The sequence below is a fragment of the Diabrotica undecimpunctata genome, chromosome 1 (genome assembly GCF_040954645.1).
Source record: "Diabrotica undecimpunctata isolate CICGRU chromosome 1, icDiaUnde3, whole genome shotgun sequence".
Classification (NCBI taxonomy): Eukaryota; Metazoa; Arthropoda; class Insecta; order Coleoptera; family Chrysomelidae; genus Diabrotica; species Diabrotica undecimpunctata.
The window spans coordinates 11,670,872-11,692,256 of record NC_092803.1 but is presented as its reverse complement, the minus strand read 5'-3'; the positions used below and the strand labels follow the sequence as shown (position 1 = coordinate 11,692,256).

Here is a 21,385-nt window from a genome sequence, read left to right as displayed (position 1 = left end):
ATTTACATTTGGAATGCTGATTTTGTTCTTATTACTTTTAGATAAAATGTCACAAGTACTTCCCGGAAAACCACGAGAACCTTATAGTAGGCGATAATATGGAAATAAGATGTGCTACAGAGCTACACTTCGGTACATATGTTGTAAGAAACTTACAAATTAGAAAGGTAAGAAATAGAATAAATATTTTTTTTTTATTTACATAAAGTACCTCGACAACTATGGCCATTGGAACAGGAGAAATAATATTAAATATATAATAAATAATAAACACAAATAATAATTATATCACTTTAACTAATGTCTATTAGGTTAAATCTTCTGGTAGACTTTAGCGGTTTTTGGAAACTGTATAGTTTACGGAAAACAAATAATTATATCATTGTAACTAATGTGTATTAGGTTAAATCTTGTAATAGAGTTGAACAGTTTTTAGAAACTGTATAGTGTTTGTAATCTCTGTAGGGTTGTTGAGCATTTCCTTAAGAATAGGTTTCAAGTCCAGTGCTTGTGATGGGTAGCTTTTTCGGGGCGACAGACTCAGTAAAACACAGGTTGAAATAAAAAAATAAATCTATTAATTTAGCATATTTACAATAAATAAAATAAAATGAATTCTACGCAAGAAACTAATTATTACTAATAAAGAAATGAAATAGCAGACCCACGGTAATGTTTAATACACAATACCGATGGGTTCCGCTTGGCTAAGGACAGAGTACGATCCCCAGTACGGAAATCTCTCTGTCCGGGTTGGCTCTGTGCAGATCCACGGTAATGTTCAATACACAATACCAATGGGTTCCGCTTGGTTAAGGACAGAGTACGATCCTCAATACGGAAATCTCTCTCTCCGGGTTGGCTCGCAGGTTCAATACACCGGCGAGTCAGGGAGCCTAGAGCGCTAGCTACAAGACTGTCTAATTCCGCTATTCACACGCCTTAAATAGCCGTTCCGAATCACACTTCGCCGTCACGTTGTAGAAGTGGATGTGCAAATATTGACACTCCCACGGTTCGAACTGTTAAACGATCAGAACATCGTTACATGCTTTATACAGGTAGGTGAATTGTTTGCAGTCGGTGAGGATGTGTTTTACAGTAATTACTATTTAAATGGGAATAAGCCACAATTAAAGGTTAAAGTACGTTTAATACAGTTACAGTCACGTAAACATTGCAATGGTGGCAAGTTGGACGAATTCCAGAGGACATCAAGAAATCGTAGGTAAGTTTGGTGTGGTTGATTCGGAGTCTTCTAATAATCGATGCTTCTCTTCTAGTTAGCAAGTTCAGGGAGAGATGACCAATGAACGGTTGGATTTCATGCAGAGTTGTTTTGCTCTTTTGCCATAAGTTTTGCCAAGTATCCTCTACTGACGTTTTGAAAACGAGTTTGAGATCGTTAGCTAGTTGAATTGGGGTGACTTGAGTACTATGGTTGGTAGCTTCTTTGCCAAAATGATCTGCTGTTTCATTACCAGTAATTCCAGTATGAGAGAGACTTTGGTATATGTCAAGAATGTTTTGAACTAATGAGTGGTCAGTGAAATAATATTGACTGAATGAATAGATAAAAGGGAATCTGAACAAATGGTAATATGTCTGTTTTGATGGGAGATGCATTTAAAAGCCTATATAGTTCACCTGTGTAAACGCTGCATGTTAAGTGTAACCGAGATGATCTTAGAAGTTTATGTTTAGTGGTTACTGCACAGCCAACACCATTGGCAATAATTATTATAACTGTGTTTAAACCAGAATAAGAATAGTCTTAGGAAACAATTAAAGAGCTGACTTCGAAAAGGTTTCAGTTCATTGTTTCCTAAATGAAGTAAATTAGTGTTTCCGAAAATGCTGCAATGTTTTAACTTACTTACCTTAGCAATCTTGTGGAGACTTTTGTTCGGCTGAATTACCAAAGCCTCTTCTTTTACAATATTTATCGATAAAAGTATTCTCAACCTCATAACTCAAGCCAATGTGTGTCCATATGATATTATATGTCAAATCAGAAAAGAAAGTCCATCTTCCCTCTTCCCTTCATTTATTCGAAGAACCAGAATACCTGTTTCCTCCTCGAGTTGTGAAAACACCTCTCTCATGTCTCTTGTAGAATGAGCCACTGTATCTAGGTCATCAGTTAAGGCCAACAATAATTTTTATCTTCGATTCACAAATCCAGCTCCACTAATTTTGTTGGTATTCCCATTTCTAGCATTGCTACTCATAGTCTGCTTCTTTTTATCGAATCATATGCTTGCTGGAACTCTACCAAAAATTGGTGTACAGTTTTTTTTCTAATATTTGTCGGATCGTAAATATTTGATCTATTGTTAACCTTCCAGCACGAAAGTCCCATTGGTTGGAAGCAACAACAGATGGCAACTCTGAGTTGCCATCTAGAACCCATTCAGACATCGTCTGAGGGTCAACAGCAACCTCTAGTGGGAGTCTTTGTGAGCAGTGGCGTTCCAAAAAATACCTATGATTTAAATCAAATTGTTAAAGATAGATACACACAATTTATTAAACAATGATATTAGATTATATTTTTGGCAACATTGTTCTACATTTTAATACACATTATTATAATATATCACATACATATATTGTCTGTATGTGAAACCATAGATACGTATTACAGTATTAATAAATATTAATTACAAAGATTGTTTTAACTTTAAAACCTTTATTATTTTTATTATTACTCACTTAAACGTTATAAAGGTAAATAGAAGAAAAATCGGTAAGATAGTTTCGAAACAAATTCAGATTTCTGCTTTAATCTGAACCTTCTATAAATGCAAGGTATAACAGACGTTGATAAAGATGTTAATAGACATGGGGAATCTAAAATTTGCATTCAACGACATGTCTATCAACTAAGCAGAAATCCTTAACGAATTTGTTTCTTGTACTCATACAGAGTAGATCCGAATAAAATGAAAAAGACAGCAAAGATTTGATTTCACGTACAAAGCATCTATGTATCTGTTGATACGTATTTCGACTTAATAAGTCTCATCAGAACAGTTATTCATAGCCGTTCTCAACGTGAAAAATAATCTTTTCTGTCTTTTAAGAAGCAACAATAAAATGGCTTCGTTAGCCATTAGACTTATTAAGTCGAAATACGTATCAACAGATACATGGACGCTTTGTATGTGAAATCAAATCTTTGCTGTCTTTTTCATTTCATAGTAAATAGAAGAATATACGAAATGATTGTAATAAAGTAAAAAAGTTTCATAATCAGATTCACTGTCGTCGTCACTAGAATCATTTAAATCAATCCTTAATTCTTCAGTAATTACAACTATGCGACGTTCACTTTCCAAATACTTATCTTCAACCTTGACAACATGACTCACACACTTTCTTCCAGTTATCTACAGTTACTCTAGCAAATTCCTGTTCCACCAACACTTTTACGTCTTCTAACTTAAAATAAACGTTTTGTTTTGCAACTTCATTTTTTATTTGCGCCCAAACCATTTCTATAGGGTTCAAGTCTGGATGATATGGCGGGAGTTTTAAAGAAACATGTCCACATTCTTGCAGCACTTTGTCAAATTTATATTGAATATGATCTTGTTTGTGTCGTTTGATGATTTCATAAAATTGCGGTTTTAACATTGACTTTGACATTTAACATTTTTTTCTGTCAACCAAGATATCACATCCATTTTTTTAGAATTACTGGTGGGTGCTTTATTAATTTGTACATTATGATATGACGCATTATCAGTAACAACAACAGATCCAACAGGCAAATTGGGGATTAGAAGTTGCATTAAACATCGGTCTAAAAATAAATGAAGACAAAACAAAATATATGGTCGTCTCAAAACAAGAACGACGGCGAATAAGGTAAAACATTACTATAAATGATCACAACTTCGAAGTGGTTAAAGAATTTAAATATCTAGGAGCAACAATCACAAATGACAACAAATTAGAGCGAGAAGTTGAAACGAGAATAATGGCAGGAAACAGATCTTTCTTTGCAACGCAACATCTAATGAAGTCAAAACTTCTTTCACGAGGTACAAAAATCCGGATATATAAGACCATAATACGACCAGCAGTCGCGTATGGAAACGAAACATGGACGCTAACAAAAAGAGAAATAAATAAATTGCTGGTGTGGGAACGTAAAATTCTTCGAATGGTATATGGCCCTTGCAGAGACAGCGTGACAAACGAATGGAGGGGCAGATACAATAACGAGCTAGAGTCTCTATTCAGAAAAGAAAATCTAGTCAGATATATAAAGGCCAATAGACTCAGATGGGCAGGGCATGTGATACGCAGTAACGACAATCGCCTTATAAACAATGTGTTCTGGGAAAGGCCAGGGGGAAGAAGGTCTGTAGGGCGGCCTAGAAAAAGGTGGAAAGATGCAGTCAAAGAAGATCTAGAGAAAATGGGAGTGCAACAATGGGAATTACTGGCACGGAGGACCGACAAACATGAAAGGCAATGGTAAACGCGGCAAAGACTCACGAAGAGTTGTAGCGCCATTGATGATGATGAATTATTAAAGATGGTATTATAACAAACAAAATGTTTGGTATCTATAAAACAATCTGTGTACAATCAAACTCCATTTATTATTTAAGTGAGTAATAATTTTGTAATAAGTGCGATTTCAAATAATTTAATTTGTTTAATATTGCAACGCCACTGCATGGGTCTGATCATAGATATTCTATTGTCTGCGCGATTAACTATTTCGTGGAAGAGCTCGCCACTCGATTTGAAATAGGCTGTACGTACCTGTAAAATATATATGTTTTATATGTTTTTATGTTATAAAAAGAATAATTTTTTAATTTTACAATGTTACACGTCGTTACACCAACGAAAAGAAATAATTATTGTACTTATATATATATATATATATATATATATATATGTACCAAAAGATTTTTTTTCGTATACCACTGTCATTCCTGAAACAAGAGTTGGCCATTGGTATCAGCTACTTTGGATGCAAATATTTATTCATAGGTTTCATCCATACATCATCGTTGAGCATACCACAGATTACTCGGTTGTACCGGATGCCATATTTCGTTTATATTTTTTTCTTGAATTTTTTCAAGTTTAGTGACCATACTAGTGCTCTAATTGCTTCTTCTTCTTGTTATATAGACATGACTCTGTCTGTTTTTCAATGTGCCCCCAGTAAGTTGTCGTTCCATCGTTTTCGTGGTCTTCTTACTGATCGCCTTCCTATTGGAAAACCGTCTCTTGCCGTCTTTACTACTCTATTTGTTGTCATTCGGCTTATATGATCGTTCCATTCTACTCTTCTATTTCTTTTATATACGACTGCTTCAATTCTTGAATTTTATATATTTAATACTTTTTAGGATTTAACACAAGTGACTGTCACACACATGCAATTCCTGGAATGGCCAGATTTTCGGGTCCCTGCGGGTACCGAGCACATGCTTCAATTCTGCCACAAGTTGAGAGAAAGGATCAGGATGGAAGGTGGAATAATGATCGTACATTGCAGGTAAAAATCGTTTATTAAATATTTAAAATCAACAGAAAATTATTTAAAACCATATGTCAAATTTTCACTTTAAACATGTCTTCTATACGACCAATAATTGTAGAGATAATGGAAGTCCCAAAATGCACACAAATAATAATTTTCATAAAACACCGGTTATAAATAAAAAGCTCGCTTTATTTTAGTTGGCAACACTTTACCATACCACGTGATGCCAAATTTAAATGATCAGTGAATTTTGGGACAGCATTATTTTATATTTTAATGTTATCATCGTACGCAGAGTGTCAGAGATACATTTTAGACAGCTTTGATTTACAAATAACATAAAGGTCAAATTTACCTACAAATTTATTCCTTAAATGAATCTACATCTATTGTAAAAAAATACATCAAAAATAGGAACAAAAAGAACATACCCATCGTTGCTTTGAAGGTAACAATCGTTAATATAAAATATATTTATAATAATACTAAATAAATAATACATGGCAGTACACGTGTTAAAATGAAAATAAGATTGTGGGACATACAACAAAAATGATTCATAATTCAAGTATTTACAGTACAGACCGCGTGTGTTTGCAAGGCGTCATTAATGCCTGACGAGATACAATAGATACTCTTAAGATAGTATCATTGTCTTCCACATGTAAAAATACAAAATAATTAGAGTATATAAAGTCCTACTAGTTAGCGTATACTTATAAGCACAGAAATATCTTGATTTTATGAACGTGTTCTGACGAAAAAAAATACAGTATTGTTCATACAGTTAAAAAGCAAAAAAAACACAGAATGGGACTCTTCTTCAACAGAATAAAAATCTATAACGCTATATCTGTTAGTCAGAGAGCGGTTAGACGACCGCCTTATTTTCTTAAGATTTCTGAAGATTCCAAAATAGATTTCAATAGATAGAAATAGTTTAATTAGTCTCTTGATTTTTTTCTGAATCCATTTGAAATTAACATTGGAGCTTGGCCATCCCTGCTATTTATCTTGAACAGTTTTTTCGTCTTCCAATTAGTAACATATTTGGCCGTATGTCTATGCAAAACGTTAAGAATATTACAAATAAATAATTTAAAATTATTAAGTATTCAAAGCAAGTCAACACCAACAAAAATTTGGGAATTAAAGGCATTTAGTATACAACACTTGAGTGCAAAATAATCGACCCAAAATTATTTTGCGAAAGTACATCTCTTGTTTCAATCTAAAAAGTGTAAATTCAAAAATATTAAGTGTACAATCATTAATCTGATTAAAGTGAGTCAGATTAAAATCTGAGTTTTTAAAAAGCAGTAGCAATATTGAGAGAAGGCCTGAGCCAGAGGGCCGTGGCAAATCGACTAAATTTAAGTAAATCAGCTGTGTCCCGAGTGTATCGTCGGTACCAAGATACTGGCGATTATGTTCGCCGACAAGGAGGAGGGATAAACGAATAACAACGGAGAGAGATGATAGATTTCTTGTATCGAAATCCCTGAGAAATCGACATTTGACTGGTGCTAATCGCAAAGAAAAGCTTAGAGAGGTCCGAGGTGTAGTTACCAGCATTTGGACAATCAGAAGGAGACTGAAGGTAGCCAACTTGACACCAAAAAGGCAGCTACGGATCCCAAGCTAACTGCAGCTCAGAAGCAAAGGCGATTAGAATTTGCTCGCGAATATCTGGATTGGGATGACTATCAATAGTCAGGTATTATTGTCCGACGAAAGCAGGATCTGCCTACATGGCAACGACAAGAGGCGTTGAGTCTATAGAAGGCCAGGAAAGCGATTTGCTCAATGTTGTATACGAGAAATTGTGTCATATGGAGGCGGTTCTTGTACGTTTTGGGCAGGCATTTCCATGGATGGGAAAACCGAGTTCGTTTTCGTGCCTGGTGGACGACGTGGAGGAGGTTTAACGGCGGATCATTACATCAGAGACATTTTGGATGAACATATGGTTCCATACGCGGGATTTATTGGTGATGCCTTTATTTTAATGCAGAATAATGCACGATGCCATACCGCACGGGTAACCACCACCTATCTGAGTGAGATCGGTGTACCTACAATAAATTGGCCTGCGTTAAGCCCAGACATAAATCCAATAGAGCATGTTTGGGATGAGCTTAAACGAAGGGTCCGGGATAGAAATCATGCACCAAGAAGCATAATGAACTTAAGAGCTGCGCTTAATGATGTATGGGAAGCAATGCCTAAAGAATTTATTAGAAAAGTCATCCGAACCATGCGAAATCGATTGGAAAGTGTAATTAGGAGTAGGGGTAGTAATATCAAATACTGAAAAATAAAGAAATTCATTTTGTAATTGATGATTTCTCTGTTAATAACGTCTTTCTTGCGTTAGTTCCAATGATAAATGTTTAGGAAACTCTGTTTATATTAAATATTGTTTTTATATTGCGTCTTTCAAATAATGCAATAGCAGTTTTTAATAATAAAGTTATTGTTTGCGCATTACATTTTTTTAACTTTATACTTCTTAGATTGAAACAGAAAGTGTAATCTCAAATATCGCTTTTGAGGCGATTGTTATAAGGATATATATTTTTCGTAGAGCCGCGTTTTTCTCAATACAAATAATATTATTGATGAAATATAATAAATAATATAATGTTATTGATGAAATAAATAAATAAAATCAGTATTGGTCTAAATTTACAACAAAGAGTTTAACAAACATTGAGGTATAATCAGATATGATATATGACATATAAAAGTTCATTAGCATAGGATATTATCGACACAATAACTATCATAAACATATATGATATGGTCCTTCCCAGCCTTTTTTCAGTGTCCCATTTCTTTCGAATGCTTGTATTAGATAGAGACAAAAACTGTATATCCGTGATTATTTCTCGAAGAGAATTAACATATTGGTATATTCAGAAAACATATTTATGGACAGTTATTTTATTGGTTGGCATTTATCTACACCAAGCAAATAAGGAGTTTCGTTATGTCAGCGACTGACATAATGCTGACTCACTACGAAATGCCAAAGTCGTCCGTGTATTTTTCTAGAACCGGCGTGGTAATTTTAACCTGGAAAAATTTATTTGTTCTTGTATGTTTTTTATAGCAATTAAAACAATTGAAATATGCCAAAATATTCTGAAAAATAACGGAAATAAATAAGGGTATCGAAGTTAAGGGTGCTGAAGTATTCTAAGGTCTAAAAACAAACTTTCCAAATTTTCATGATGACATAACTATGAATATACATCAGAATACCATAGCAGAAAAATCAATAATATTAGCCTGTGTCTATCCATGCTTTTCTTCTCTTAAAGCCTTTCTTTACATTAGTAATCATCTCATTTTTTACATTAGTTATCTTTTTAAAATAAGTTATTTACAGTCTATATTCCCAAAAGCAGCCATTTTTTATTTCTACAAAAATTTATATAACTATTCGATACTTCTTTATTTTCTTTATTTCCTTAGTTTTCTTCTATTATTTCTCGCTATTTTTTCAGTTCCTTTCTCTTTTTTGTTAACATATTTGTTTCAACGTCCCATTGAAATCATTAATAATTAATGAAACATGACAGCAGAGACCAAATCCAGAATTGAAAAGGCGAGACCAGAAGTTTTATCAAGATGAAGCACATGTTTAATAATAGGGATTTTTCACTACCAATAATAATCACATTGTTAAAATGTTACATATTGGCTGTTTTACTGTATGGTGGGGAAGCATGAACCATGAAAGAACACTACTAAAACAACTATCATCATCATCATCTTGGTGCTACAGCCCTTAGAGGGCCTAGACCTTCTCAAGCTTTCTACGCCATTCTATTCTGTCCCTCGCTTGCATTTTCCAGTTGCCGACTCCGATCTTCTCGGCATCTTGTGTTACCCCGTCCATCCACCTTAGCTTTGGTCTACCCCGTCTTCTCATTCCTACGGGTTGCGCTGTTAGAATCTTTTTTATCATGTTTGACTCAGGGGCCCGGGCTACATGTCCTGCCCACTGCAGGCGGTTTCGCTTAATTATAGTGGTAATATCTTTACCACCAAACGTATGCTTGTAGATATTCTGTAGTTCAAAGTTATATCTACGCCTCCATACTCCGTTCTCACAGACCGCTCCGAATATCTTGCGTAGCACCTTTCTTTCAAAAATGGATAGAGCGGATTCATCTGTATTCGTTAGCGTCCATGCCTCTGATCCATATGTGAGAACGGGGACTATCAGTGTTCTATACAGCCTTATACGAGTTTTTTGAGACAGACGTTTGTTAGCTAAGTACTTTGATAGACCATGATAACACCTGTTTGCAATTATTATTCGCCTTTTTATTTCCTCAGATGTGTTATTATTGGGGTTAACCGATGTCCCTAGATATATGAACTCTTTGACTGCTTCGAAATTTTGGTCATTGATGATTAAATTTGTGTCAACATTTCCAGCTCTTGTGTTTGTGTTAGTCGCCATGAATTTGGTTTTATTTTGATTTATCTGTAACCCCATTCGTTCTGCTGCTGCTACTAGCTCGGTTAGGATTTCCGCAGTTCTCGCCCTAGTTCTTGTTATAATGTCCACGTCGTCTGCATATGCTAGAATTTGGACTGATCTATTAAATATTGTTCCCCTGCTATCTAAATTAGCGTCTCGTACAACTTTTTCTAAGGCGACATTAAAAAGCTGACACGCCAGCGCATCTCCCTGCCTTAACCCCTTATGTATTTGAAATGGGGTTGACGAGTCGTTTTGAATTTTAACTGCTGATAGCATCTTCGCCATTGTCACTTTTATCAAACATATGAGTTTTTTTGGAATTCCCAACTCATTCATAGCATTGTAAAGACTTGGTCTTAAGACACTGTCATATGCCGCTTTAAAATCGACAAAAATATGATACATATATATGTTAAACTCTTGCGCTTTTTCGAGGATCTGTCGTAGTGTAAAGATCTGGTTAATGGTTGAACGTCCACGCCTGAATCCCGCCTGATATTCTCCTAGAAACATTTCAGTATAAGGCTTTAATCTCTCGTGCAAAATATTTGACAATATCTTGTATGCTGTATTTAGGAGAGTAATTCCGCGGTAATTATTGCATTCCAGTTGGTTTCCCTTTTTGTGTAACGGGCAAATTAAGCCTAAGCTCCATTCTTCAGGCATTTGCTCCTCAGACCAAATTCTACTAAAACAACTATATACCTTTTAATTTTGGCTCAAAAGACGAATGAACGTTATCCAGTTAATTTAACAGAAAAATCCGTAAACTTTTCCTCTCTCTCATTGAAAAAGAAAACCAAAATGTCTACTTTTTATACCCATTTCCATGTCACTTCTTCTTCTTATGGTGTCCTATCCAATTAGTGGATGTTGGCGACAATTCTGGCATACTCCTCTCGGTCTTGTGTGGCTCTAAAGAGTGCATTTGCATCGAGGTTTGTCCAATCCCTTATGTTTTTAAGCCATGAGTATTTCTTTCTTCCGATGCCCCGTTTTCCTTCTATCTTCCCTTCCATAATAAGCTTTAAGAACTGGTACTTGGAATTTCGAAATATATGCCCCAGATAATATGTCATTGGCAAATTGAAAGTCACTGAAATTCAAGTCAACATTTTGAAAAGCAGATGTAACGTTATTGTTGATATTTATTCTCTTATGCAATTAAAATTAAAATAATTATTACCTTCCAACAAACTGATTTACAATAGTTACAAAAGTAACTAAAAATACAAGCTTTGTTTTTTTTTCAATTTCAATAGCAATAAAATAGCACTTTATTTTCATAACTAACAAGTGCACATTCGGCTAAGACAATCGAATTGCATGCAACAATTCTCGAAGTGTCTAAAACCCAAAAATACGTTTCGACTTTCGACTGAAAGAAGGGTTTGAGAAGAACCATATTACTTCATATATATATATATATATATATATATATATATATATATATATATATATATATATATATATATATATATATATATATATATATATATATATATATATATGTCACCACATACCTATCCATACAATTGAGTATCCACCTTTAACAAATTTTTATTGGCGAGTTAAATTTTCTAACCTAAAATTAAAAAAAATCCTTGATTTACAGCGCTGGCGTGGGCAGAACTGGTACTCTCATCGCTGCAGACATCCTCTTGCAGACTGCCGCTGCTAGGAAACCCCTGGATGTATATAAAACAGTATTAGATCTAAGAAAACAAAGATGTATGATGGTGCAAACTGAAGTAATTTTTTTTTATCCATTTTACTGCGTATAGAGTTATTAATTTAGTAGTCATGATGACTAAAAGAAATTTTTTTTAGTAGTGTCAATGTGACTTCTGAGTAGGCTGTTATTATTAGACTTTACCAGGGAGCTATTATAGTTACTAGCACTTATACTTTTGATCTCACCTAACATACTCAATTCAGGTATCGATTTAATTCATTCAGTTATCGTAAGTCATTTATTGATTCATATGGATATCTTTCTCTATTCTCTACTAGGCAATAAATGAGAGATTTATGTTCTGATAAAATACTTTCGTATTATCGCCGCAACCACCACTCATTTTTATGCGTTTCGAGAGCGTCGTTAAGCATACCTTGTAGATTGTAGATTTCGAACGAGCCCATTGTTCCAGAAGACCTTTCCACACAACAACCTATAAAAGTTAGTTAGTTATCTGATAGATATATTTTATAATATATCTATCAGATGTAGGGATATATATTATAAAATATATCTATCAGATGTAGGGATAATATTATATAGAGATATTTATTACCTGGTAAATCTCTAAAAAGACTTGTTCCAGGTACTTATGACGTTGGCTAGTAATTGCTCTGCAGTTTGCAGACAATACGTTAGACCGTTTCCTCTGCATTTTCTCAAAATCTACTTGTTGCTGTGTTCACTTTGGCCATTTTACAGAGATGCTCTATAAGTGAGAAACGTCCAGTGTGAACACCCGTGATTGCTCTGAGTTCGATCTTCTGAAGCTCCAAGAGTATTTTTAGGTATCGAGGAGAAGGTGTAATTACCTTTTTGCTTGCCTTTGAGCTAAAATGTTTTCCCAGTGGGAACACATCAAAATGGAATCCACTTGATGATGGAAGGTGGTATACCTTTTTATTTAACGGTAGCGTTAGTAGGTTTCAAGATGTTATGAAATGCTCGCTCTGGTTCATAAACATTCATTCAAAGAATCTATGGTAGATTTGCCTGGTTCATAGGTAAATTATCCTTGTTGAAGAGATATACTTGACAAACATTCACTTTTTATTTATATGTTTTGTATTTTTTCCATTCTCTTTAGAAGAATGGAGTGTAAAGGATAGGCTAATAGGTCTATGTAACCCTCCAGGTTACTCTAGAGGGTGTTTGCCACTCTTAGGAATAAAGCAGACGCTAACTTTTCATCATCCTTTTGGAATATAGCCTAAGATGAAACTCATCTTGGATATTTTTCCTAGATGAGGCAGTAGGATATTATATTCACTGCTGTAGAAGAGCTGGAAAGATACCATCGTCTCCAGAATACTTGTAGGGTTTAGAAATATTGATAGCCCATTTGATTCTATTGCTTGTGAAGATTTTCTCTCTAGACTCTTTCACGTTCTTGGTGGTGTGTATGTAGTTCAGTCCATAATTCACCTTTAATAATAAATAGGAAATCGAGCATTCAAAAAGCAATCTTATGCTTTCCTCTTTATTTTCCGTAAACTCACCACGTACTTGTCGCACACCTCTTTTTTTTATTAACTCTGCTTATGTATGTCTCTTAATTCTGACTGTTGATCTGTGATATTAATATATTTTACCGATGGTATTTAGCTCTTGTGTGTACATCTGGGTCGATTTAAGATTTTTAGTAAGCTCATTTTTAATTTTTTTTAAACAGTTGTGGTAGGGCAGCATTTGTTTGATTTATTTTTATTAATATTCAGATGAAATTGTACAAAATTGATGTGAATGTTGTGAATGATCCAAAATCCTTCCAGTTGTTTAGATCACAAATAAATTGGAAATACTATTTTCAGGAGCAATACATATACGTACATCGGCTACTTGCGGACCATATAGACAGGCCAGCTACACCAGGTAATTATTTCTCTCAATATTTTATTAAAAATAATTACTCATTTGATTCCTCAACTGATCCACAAAATTAGTGGAGCATTTTTTGAGAAGCTTTAACTTTTTTGATATATTATGCGAATCAAACTTTAATAGGCATTTATTTTAGCTAAACAAATACATAAATCCCAACCTCAAATTAACCTCACTCAAAACTCGTCGAATTCATCAATCCCACGATTGCTACATTTAATGCCGATCACTAGCTGCCGAAGGTATCGAGAAAATAAAAATGGAGCTTGTAGGTATCAGTGAAGTTCTCCATAACCGGAACGGGGACCACTAACACCGTCCGTGCGTCAAGTTAACAAGAGCAAGAGGCAGAGCAGAAATCAGCCCTGAGTTCATCGAGGAGATCGAAGAGGAGTACCGCGCAAGGAAGAGGGAACTGTACAGGAAAATCCGTACAGAAAAAAGAAGGCACTGGAAAGAGCTGTGTGAAAAGCTGGATGAAGACATCTGGGGTCAGGGATACAAGATGGTCATGAAGAAGTTCCATGCGTATCCTCCTTACGAAATGCCTATGGACAAGAAGCTTGAGGTAACACAAGAGCTCTTTCCGGACGGCAGATGGCATGGGGTATGGAGGGATGAAGGAGCTGAGCGAGCTGTACCCTTTACCATGGATGAACTTGTCGAGGCATTGGGTTCACTTAAGACGCGTAGGTCCCCCGGACTGGATCAGATACAACCTCAGGCGGTGAAGGGTCGAGGACGGGCGGAGCCTGCGTGGCTTCTGGAACACATGAATGCACTGCTGGAAGCACAATCCTTTCCTGAGCCTTGGAGGACATCGAGGTTAATACTGCTCCCCAAGGCTAGGTAAAAGTATCGCTCTATCTGTCTTCTTCCATGCACCAGTAAGCTGTACGAAAGGATGCTGCGAGTACGCATAAACGACATGATTGAGAGGTCAGGTGGTTTATCTCGGAGACAATTTGGTTTTTGTAAAGGGAAAAGCACGATTGATGCAATCATGAGTGTGCTCGAAGCATTGCGCAACATAGGGGATGAATATCGCTGGGCGGCCCTGCTGATGTTTGATGTTAAGAATGCATTCAATACGCTGCAGTGGAACGAGATAATGAAAGCAATGGAGGAGAGAGAATATCCTGGGTACCTGATGAATGTGGTGGCGGAGTATCTGTCCGAGAGAAGGATTATGTTTTAAAAGATTAAGTTTTCTTATATTATTTCTCGCTATTTTTTCAGTTCCTTTCTCTTTTTTGTTAACATATTTGTGTCAACGTCCCATTAAAATCATTAATAATTAATGAAACATGACAGCAGAGACCAAGAAGGATTATTTCCACCATAATCCTTCTTGGTGGATTTTTCCACCAAGAAGGATTATGGTGGAAAAGGGCACGATCGTGGACGTGACGGCCGGGGTACTCCAGGGATCTGTCTTGGCCCGGCGCTGGCATATGACGGGGTTATGCACTGTGAATACGGAGAGGGTACAACCCCCTTCGCATTCGCGGATGACCTAGCTGTACTGGTAATGGCCCTGTATGAGCCAGATGTCAAATACCGGGTTCGGAACGCAGGCCGCATCGTAAACCGGGAGGTGGTCCGGAAGGCTGCGAATAGTGCGGCTGCGTTGGGGAGGGTGTTGTACAGTCGATCGTGCTCTACGCGGCACCAGTCTGGAGCGAGGCGGTAGAGATAACGGCCTATAGGAGGCTCATGTCTGCGGCAGCCTTGTGGACCATCACTGGATGTGTTCCGTTGCATGTTTTGGCGATGGAAAGAAAAGAGCTCTATGATGGAAGAGGCCCAAACCTTACTGTCGCCGAGAGGACAGGAAAGGGAAAGGTCAATTGAAAAATGGCAAGAAGAATGGAACAACACGGAGGATGTGGCACAGTGGACGAAAATGCTGATGCCGAACATAAGAGATTGAGTGGATTGTGGCCACAGGCAACTGGATTATTTGATATAAGGTTGAATGCTCGAATAAATAAACTTTGAAAAATTAAAGGCAAATATCGAGCACAAAATCTTGCCCAAGTACTTTCGCTTTCTAGAGCATCATCAGGGGCATCTGAAATAAATCAAGAAACGTTTTTTTTAGATGAAGAAAATTGATTAACTTCGATAAAAAACTCGAAGTTAATGGATGATAAAAGTTTTTTGTGATTAACGTTTTAGACTTACTTCGTCAAATTTGGACTATCCAGCAAGCGCAGAATGTAATAAACATGAAATTTAACATAGATTGTAGTGTTATGTACAACAACATATTTACTACAATCAGACCACTTGTTTTAAGCTGGATCAAGAGTTTTCAGCTAAAGTTTCTATTAAGCGTGGTGTCAGACAGGGATGTATTATGTCACCAAATGCCTACACGAAACCAGTTTTTGAAACTTGGCGCTGTGGAAAAAAAATATTTTCATTATTAATATTTAGTATTAGTATTTAATTTTAGCATTTAGTATTAGTTATTATTAGTATTTATTAAAATATAATGCATCTCAGCCAAAGCTAGGAAATTGTATCTATGGAAATGATAATTTTAATAAAATTTTGAGCTGGCCAATTGGTCTAAACCAAGGTCATTAATCTAAAGACACATACATTACGTAACACCGGTCGTGAAATCGTAGTCTTCTACATTATTAATAATAACTTTTTTGCTTTAGACGCGGCAGAAGCGGATCCTGTATATGAAAATATGGACATGATCAAAAGGAGGACGAATACAGACTGCAGAAGTACAGATGAGGAAGAAAGTGGATTTTAATTGCTACAATTTTTTTATTAAATCATTCCAAAAACGACTGAGCATGGAGTATTACCTATAACTAGATAGAGTAACTTACTTTTATATTTGTTTATAATAAAAAGTAAAAAAATTGTTCATATGAAGTGGTATACCACACCACAACTACAAAATATGAGGTTGAACATAAGGTGCTGAAATTATTTTCTTCTAAACATACATTACGTCTGTGAATATTCTAGTGAACCGTGTTTTGTAGCCTTGTAGGCTAAATTTATATATAAATACAGAGATAGTTTTAGCACAAATATGATCATATGCGACCCATATACATGTACTTAATATTAGATATGAGTTTAATTAACCTTTAAAATAATTGGAATGTAAAGAAACTTAAAAAACTGTATACACTGTAAAATTGTAAAAAAGAATGTTATCTATGGAAAAGAAAACGGCAGTGTTTTGATTGAAGTGTACATACAGATCTTTTTTCTTTTATAAGAACGAAATTATTACAGTATTAGGCTTCAAATTAAGCCAATAATCTTGTGTAAAATTTGTAGTAAAATGTATATTTTTATTATAGCTTATGTTGTAAAAACCTATTCTTCTCTTTTATAATTTTTTTATTAAAAACTTTTAAAATATATTCTGAAATAAATTACTATTTAAATGGGAATAAGCCATTATTATTGGCTTATTCCCATTTAAATAGTAATTAATTTAAAATGCCACAAGAAAATAGCTTCAGAACAATATATTCTAAAATATACAGAAATCATAATTTTGATGGTTACTGCAGTTAAAAATGGATAAAAGGATTCTGAAACAGCGTCATACCACGGTAATTTCCACATTCTAACTGGTCTCCTTTTTTATGTAATGGTACAATAATACCGCTATTCCAGTCCGCTGGTAACTGATTATTCAACCATATCTTTGTTATCAGCTCATGTATTGTTTTTAGTAATGCGTCTCCTCCTTCCTTTAGTAGCTCCGATGCTATTTAATCATATCCCAGTGATTTATTGTTCTTTAATTTGCCTACTGCTGTTCAATTTCCGCTATTGTTGGTGGACTTTTTTGTCTGTTTGGTCTAATGGTACATCACAGTTTGCTTCCTTCCTATCTTCCTCAAGCTTTTCCTAAAAATGTTCTGTCCATCTTCTTAGTATTTCTTGCTGTTATTTCTCTGTTGGCTTACTTAGTTCTTGAAGTTCTTTGTTCATATTTTCTCTCCTCTTTCTTCAGTGAATTCCCTTTCTTCATTATGTCAATGTTTATATTGCTCCTCTGATTGTCGAGTTCTGTGCCATTACTTTCTATCTGTTGTCATGTTCTATGATTTCTTGTCCTTGTTTTTTCAAAGCCTCTCTTTTTTTTCTTCTGTATATTCTAGTCGCTTGTATTCTCTTTTTGTTATAATTTCTCTGCTATTTCTTGCGTTTCTTTTAAGTTGGTCAAGCCGTTTTCCTCTACTGCAGTTCTGCATTATTCATTATACCATTCCGCATTTTCATTATAAAAGAAATATCTTCTAAAAAGTCCTAAATAACTTTTGAAATATATCATAAAGATGTTTGAAGTTTGCAATACTATTGCTGAATTTTTCGTTCTGAGTTACATGAAGTTAAAAATTCAGCTATTCTTAACAAAGTCTGACAAGTAACCTCACTATCTTCCTGCTTCAAAATTGTTTTAGAAGTTTTAGAAAAAAAAATTGAACTTGAAAGTTTATTCAAAATTCCATATTTTGTGTTGATTTAAAATCCTTTAGGGATAGGCAAAAAAACAATTAGGGATAGCTGGACAATGTGCAATTCAAAAAATTATATTTTATATACTGTATGTAATAAAACTTATTTTTAAAATAAAAAAATCGTATATTAAAGCACACCTCTCAATTTCCTGAATTTTGTAAAGAGATCAAAGAGATACTATCAGTAATAAATATGAAATTGTTATTTAATAACCTTTAATTTAATACCGACATGTAGGTATAGGTAACAAGTGGAAAATTAGCATCATTAGCATCTGTTAGTTCAAATGGTGGTATAGCCTTTGTAGCCCCTTAGAGTTCTTACCCAACACTAGATATATAGGATTATCTTGTAGAGTTAGAACACTCTACAAAATACTAAAAATGAATGATACATAATAAAGACAGAGTATATAAATATCCGAATATGAATTATTAACAAAATTGCCAAGTATGACATTTCACTGTTATTAAATACATTAACCCAAACATAGACACTAAAAATGATAAAATTAATGATGATGGAAAACAACTAACAGACTTTGCATAAAAAATTAATAGTAGTAATAAATGTGCAACGTTTAAGAAAGGAATTATATAAATGAACACAAGTGTTACCTAGTGGCAAAAATCAGTCAATAATATGGATCTAAAGTCCCATTTCATATAAGCAAATTTTCAATATATTATTTTTGTAAGTACTTTTTTTTATATTCTGCAAACAATTTTAATTCTATACATTTTTGTCATAGCTGTGATATTTTCTGATATATTCAGGATATAATATTAAAAAATAGGGTAACATCAATTTTTAGCTCTAAAATTTTGGCTAATGTGCCATAACTTTTTCAGTTGGAGTATATTGAAAAAGCAATGTTCTGGAAACAAAAATCCAAAGTCCAACTCACTACATCCACTCTAAACAGATCCCATATGGGCTACTATGCAAATAGTGAACTTTCCCTTTCATACAATAAAATTAACCTAGGCAGAGAATATTATTCTAGGACTGTTTGGGGAAATAGAACAACTGACAAGTTTGGCGTTTCTCTAATTATAATTTAATAGTAGATGTCAAGTATGTTTTTATGTATTTTTTTAAGGATGCCTTTTTAAGTACCTAATGTTGAATGTAATTTCAGAAAAAATAGTATGTGTACCTCCTAGTAAAAATATATTTCTGAACATCTATGTTATATGCCACAATTTGCATCATCATTGGCAAATGTATTATTTTTACTACTTACTAGATACACTATAAACTATAATCAAACAACTTGACAAAATCAAGCTCTCCAATAGCTGATGCTAATGAAAAATAGTTTATGTAGACAACAATAAAGATATTACAGCACATAATGATTTTAGAAATAAACTTACCTGTCATTGCTGAGTAACCATGTTGTGGTGATGAGATGGATACTGTAAAAAACCCATGCTGTGAGGAATGGGATGGATAGGATGATGTATTCTAGGATCTAGCATCATCTGGTGCTGAAAACCAACAGGAACTCCATCCATTATGTGGTTTTCATTTTGTCCAAAATGCAACAGTGGCATGTGTCCGTGGTTAGGATTTGGCATATATGCATGGTTTTCTGGTACTGTCTCAGGCATGTTAGTTGATTTATCACTCATTTTTTCAAGTTCATTTGGTTTAACACACTGCACTTCATCCTTTGTTTCAATGATCTTTGGCTCCTCTGCATTCTCTTTATTTTTCTCAACCAAAATAGCTTTGTTGGTATTCTTCTGCTTTTGATAATAAAAGCCCATATCAAAAAGCAGCCTTCTTAGAGTCATTAATGAAAAATTTGGTAGGTTACTGTTGGATTTAACATTTTTCAATATAGTACTTAAACTCGGTACTATATTCCTATATTTTAAATCATAAATAATTTCCTTAATTGATTCCCTTACCTCCTCATCATATTTTAAAAACCTACTATTGATATTGAGGTTTTTTCTAACTTTGGTTTTTGACGGTTCTTTAAATCCCTGAGGACTATCTTCTTCCTTTCTAAATTGGAAAATACTTTTCTCACTACACCCTGTTGCTTTGGAGGTTCGCCTAACAATTTCAGTAACACATTTTTCTGGATGCATTTTACTAAAGTATTTAAAGACATTCAGAATTATAATTTTCTCTTTGCATGAATAAGACATGCCTTGTTTCATTTTTATCACTTCTCGAGACATTGTATTTTTGACAAAAATAACGATTTTTAGCTGATTTTTGGAAATGTTAACTTTTATTTAAACCTACAGTAACCTTAAATCTGAAATTTTGACTTTTATTTTATGTTTACTGTTTACATCGTAGTCACCACAGCACATAGCCCTCTAGTAAGGTACGTCCCATAGAAAGATTTGGGGGAGAGTTTGTAGCGCCAAATGCGGACGGGCCGAAACTAATTTCATTTGGTGGCAAATTTAAAACGTAGGTTCTGAATTTTAAGACACTAATTAAAAAAGTATGCTCTAAATTTTAGGAGGCAAAACTCAAAAAGCATACTTTTAATTGTTAAATAAATAGTCATAAAATAAGAAATAAAAACTTATTCTATACCAAAAAATATATCATCTCTGTCGAAAAATATATAGTATACACTTACGCATTTTTATATATAAATGTAAAATATAATTTGTCTTACTAATAAAACACTCGTATTCCAAGGTTATTCCGTATTTATATCTAGAATAGTTATCCTAAGTATAAGGTAAATATACTAAAATAATTTGTTACAAATAAACATACCAGACAGAGAGAGTATAATTATGGTACAGGAAAGTTTTTATTTATTATTTTATGACTACATCTGTTTTTAATTATATTAACAAATCAAAGTCCCGAAAACAACAAAATAAAACACAGATTTCATGTCACTTGTTTATTTGTAAAATTTTCTTAAGTATTGGCAACAAATATCCTTGTCCTCCTCATTCCTTAAGCCCTTGTCAGGGTCTGGGTAGAGACCAAGGCACAGTATATTGCTTAAAAGCAATATACTGTGACCAAGGTTAGTATATGGTAGATGTTAAGTCTTAAGCACCTCTTACTCTCACTTAACATCTACTAACCTTGGGTAGAGACACTCTAAATATTATTAGCTCACTGTCTCCATACCAGATGAACGCCTTCATGTAGGGATTTTTCCACCAATCTTCATTTAATCTTCCCATCCTGTTAGAGATCTTCCTATTGTTTATTAGATATATTATATATTAAAATT

At 34.3% G+C, this 21,385-nt stretch overlaps 2 protein-coding genes across 2 annotated transcripts in view; one reads left to right on the top strand and one right to left on the bottom strand.

The window, feature by feature from the left end:
* Nucleotides 1-18,365, top strand: part of LOC140444689 (phosphatidylinositol phosphatase PTPRQ-like) — a 69,240-nt gene extending 50,875 nt beyond the window's left edge. Inside the window, exons 15-19 of the mRNA XM_072536454.1 lie at nucleotides 42-167; nucleotides 5,382-5,530; nucleotides 11,635-11,770; nucleotides 13,569-13,629; nucleotides 16,314-18,365. Coding sequence (XP_072392555.1) covers nucleotides 42-167; nucleotides 5,382-5,530; nucleotides 11,635-11,770; nucleotides 13,569-13,629; nucleotides 16,314-16,414 — 573 coding nt within the window. The 3' untranslated portion in view covers nucleotides 16,415-18,365. The remainder of the gene's footprint in view (nucleotides 1-41; nucleotides 168-5,381; nucleotides 5,531-11,634; nucleotides 11,771-13,568; nucleotides 13,630-16,313) is intronic.
* Nucleotides 5,525-20,435, bottom strand: LOC140444697 (uncharacterized). Its single transcript, XM_072536464.1, has 3 exons — nucleotides 19,533-20,435; nucleotides 11,543-11,707; nucleotides 5,525-6,580 (listed from the first exon to the last, which is right to left on the bottom strand). The coding sequence occupies exon 1, from the start codon at nucleotides 20,349-20,351 to the stop codon at nucleotides 19,536-19,538; it is 816 nt and encodes a 271-aa protein (XP_072392565.1). The 5' UTR covers nucleotides 20,352-20,435; the 3' UTR covers nucleotides 5,525-6,580; nucleotides 11,543-11,707; nucleotides 19,533-19,535.
* Nucleotides 20,436-21,385: the final 950 nt, after the last annotated feature.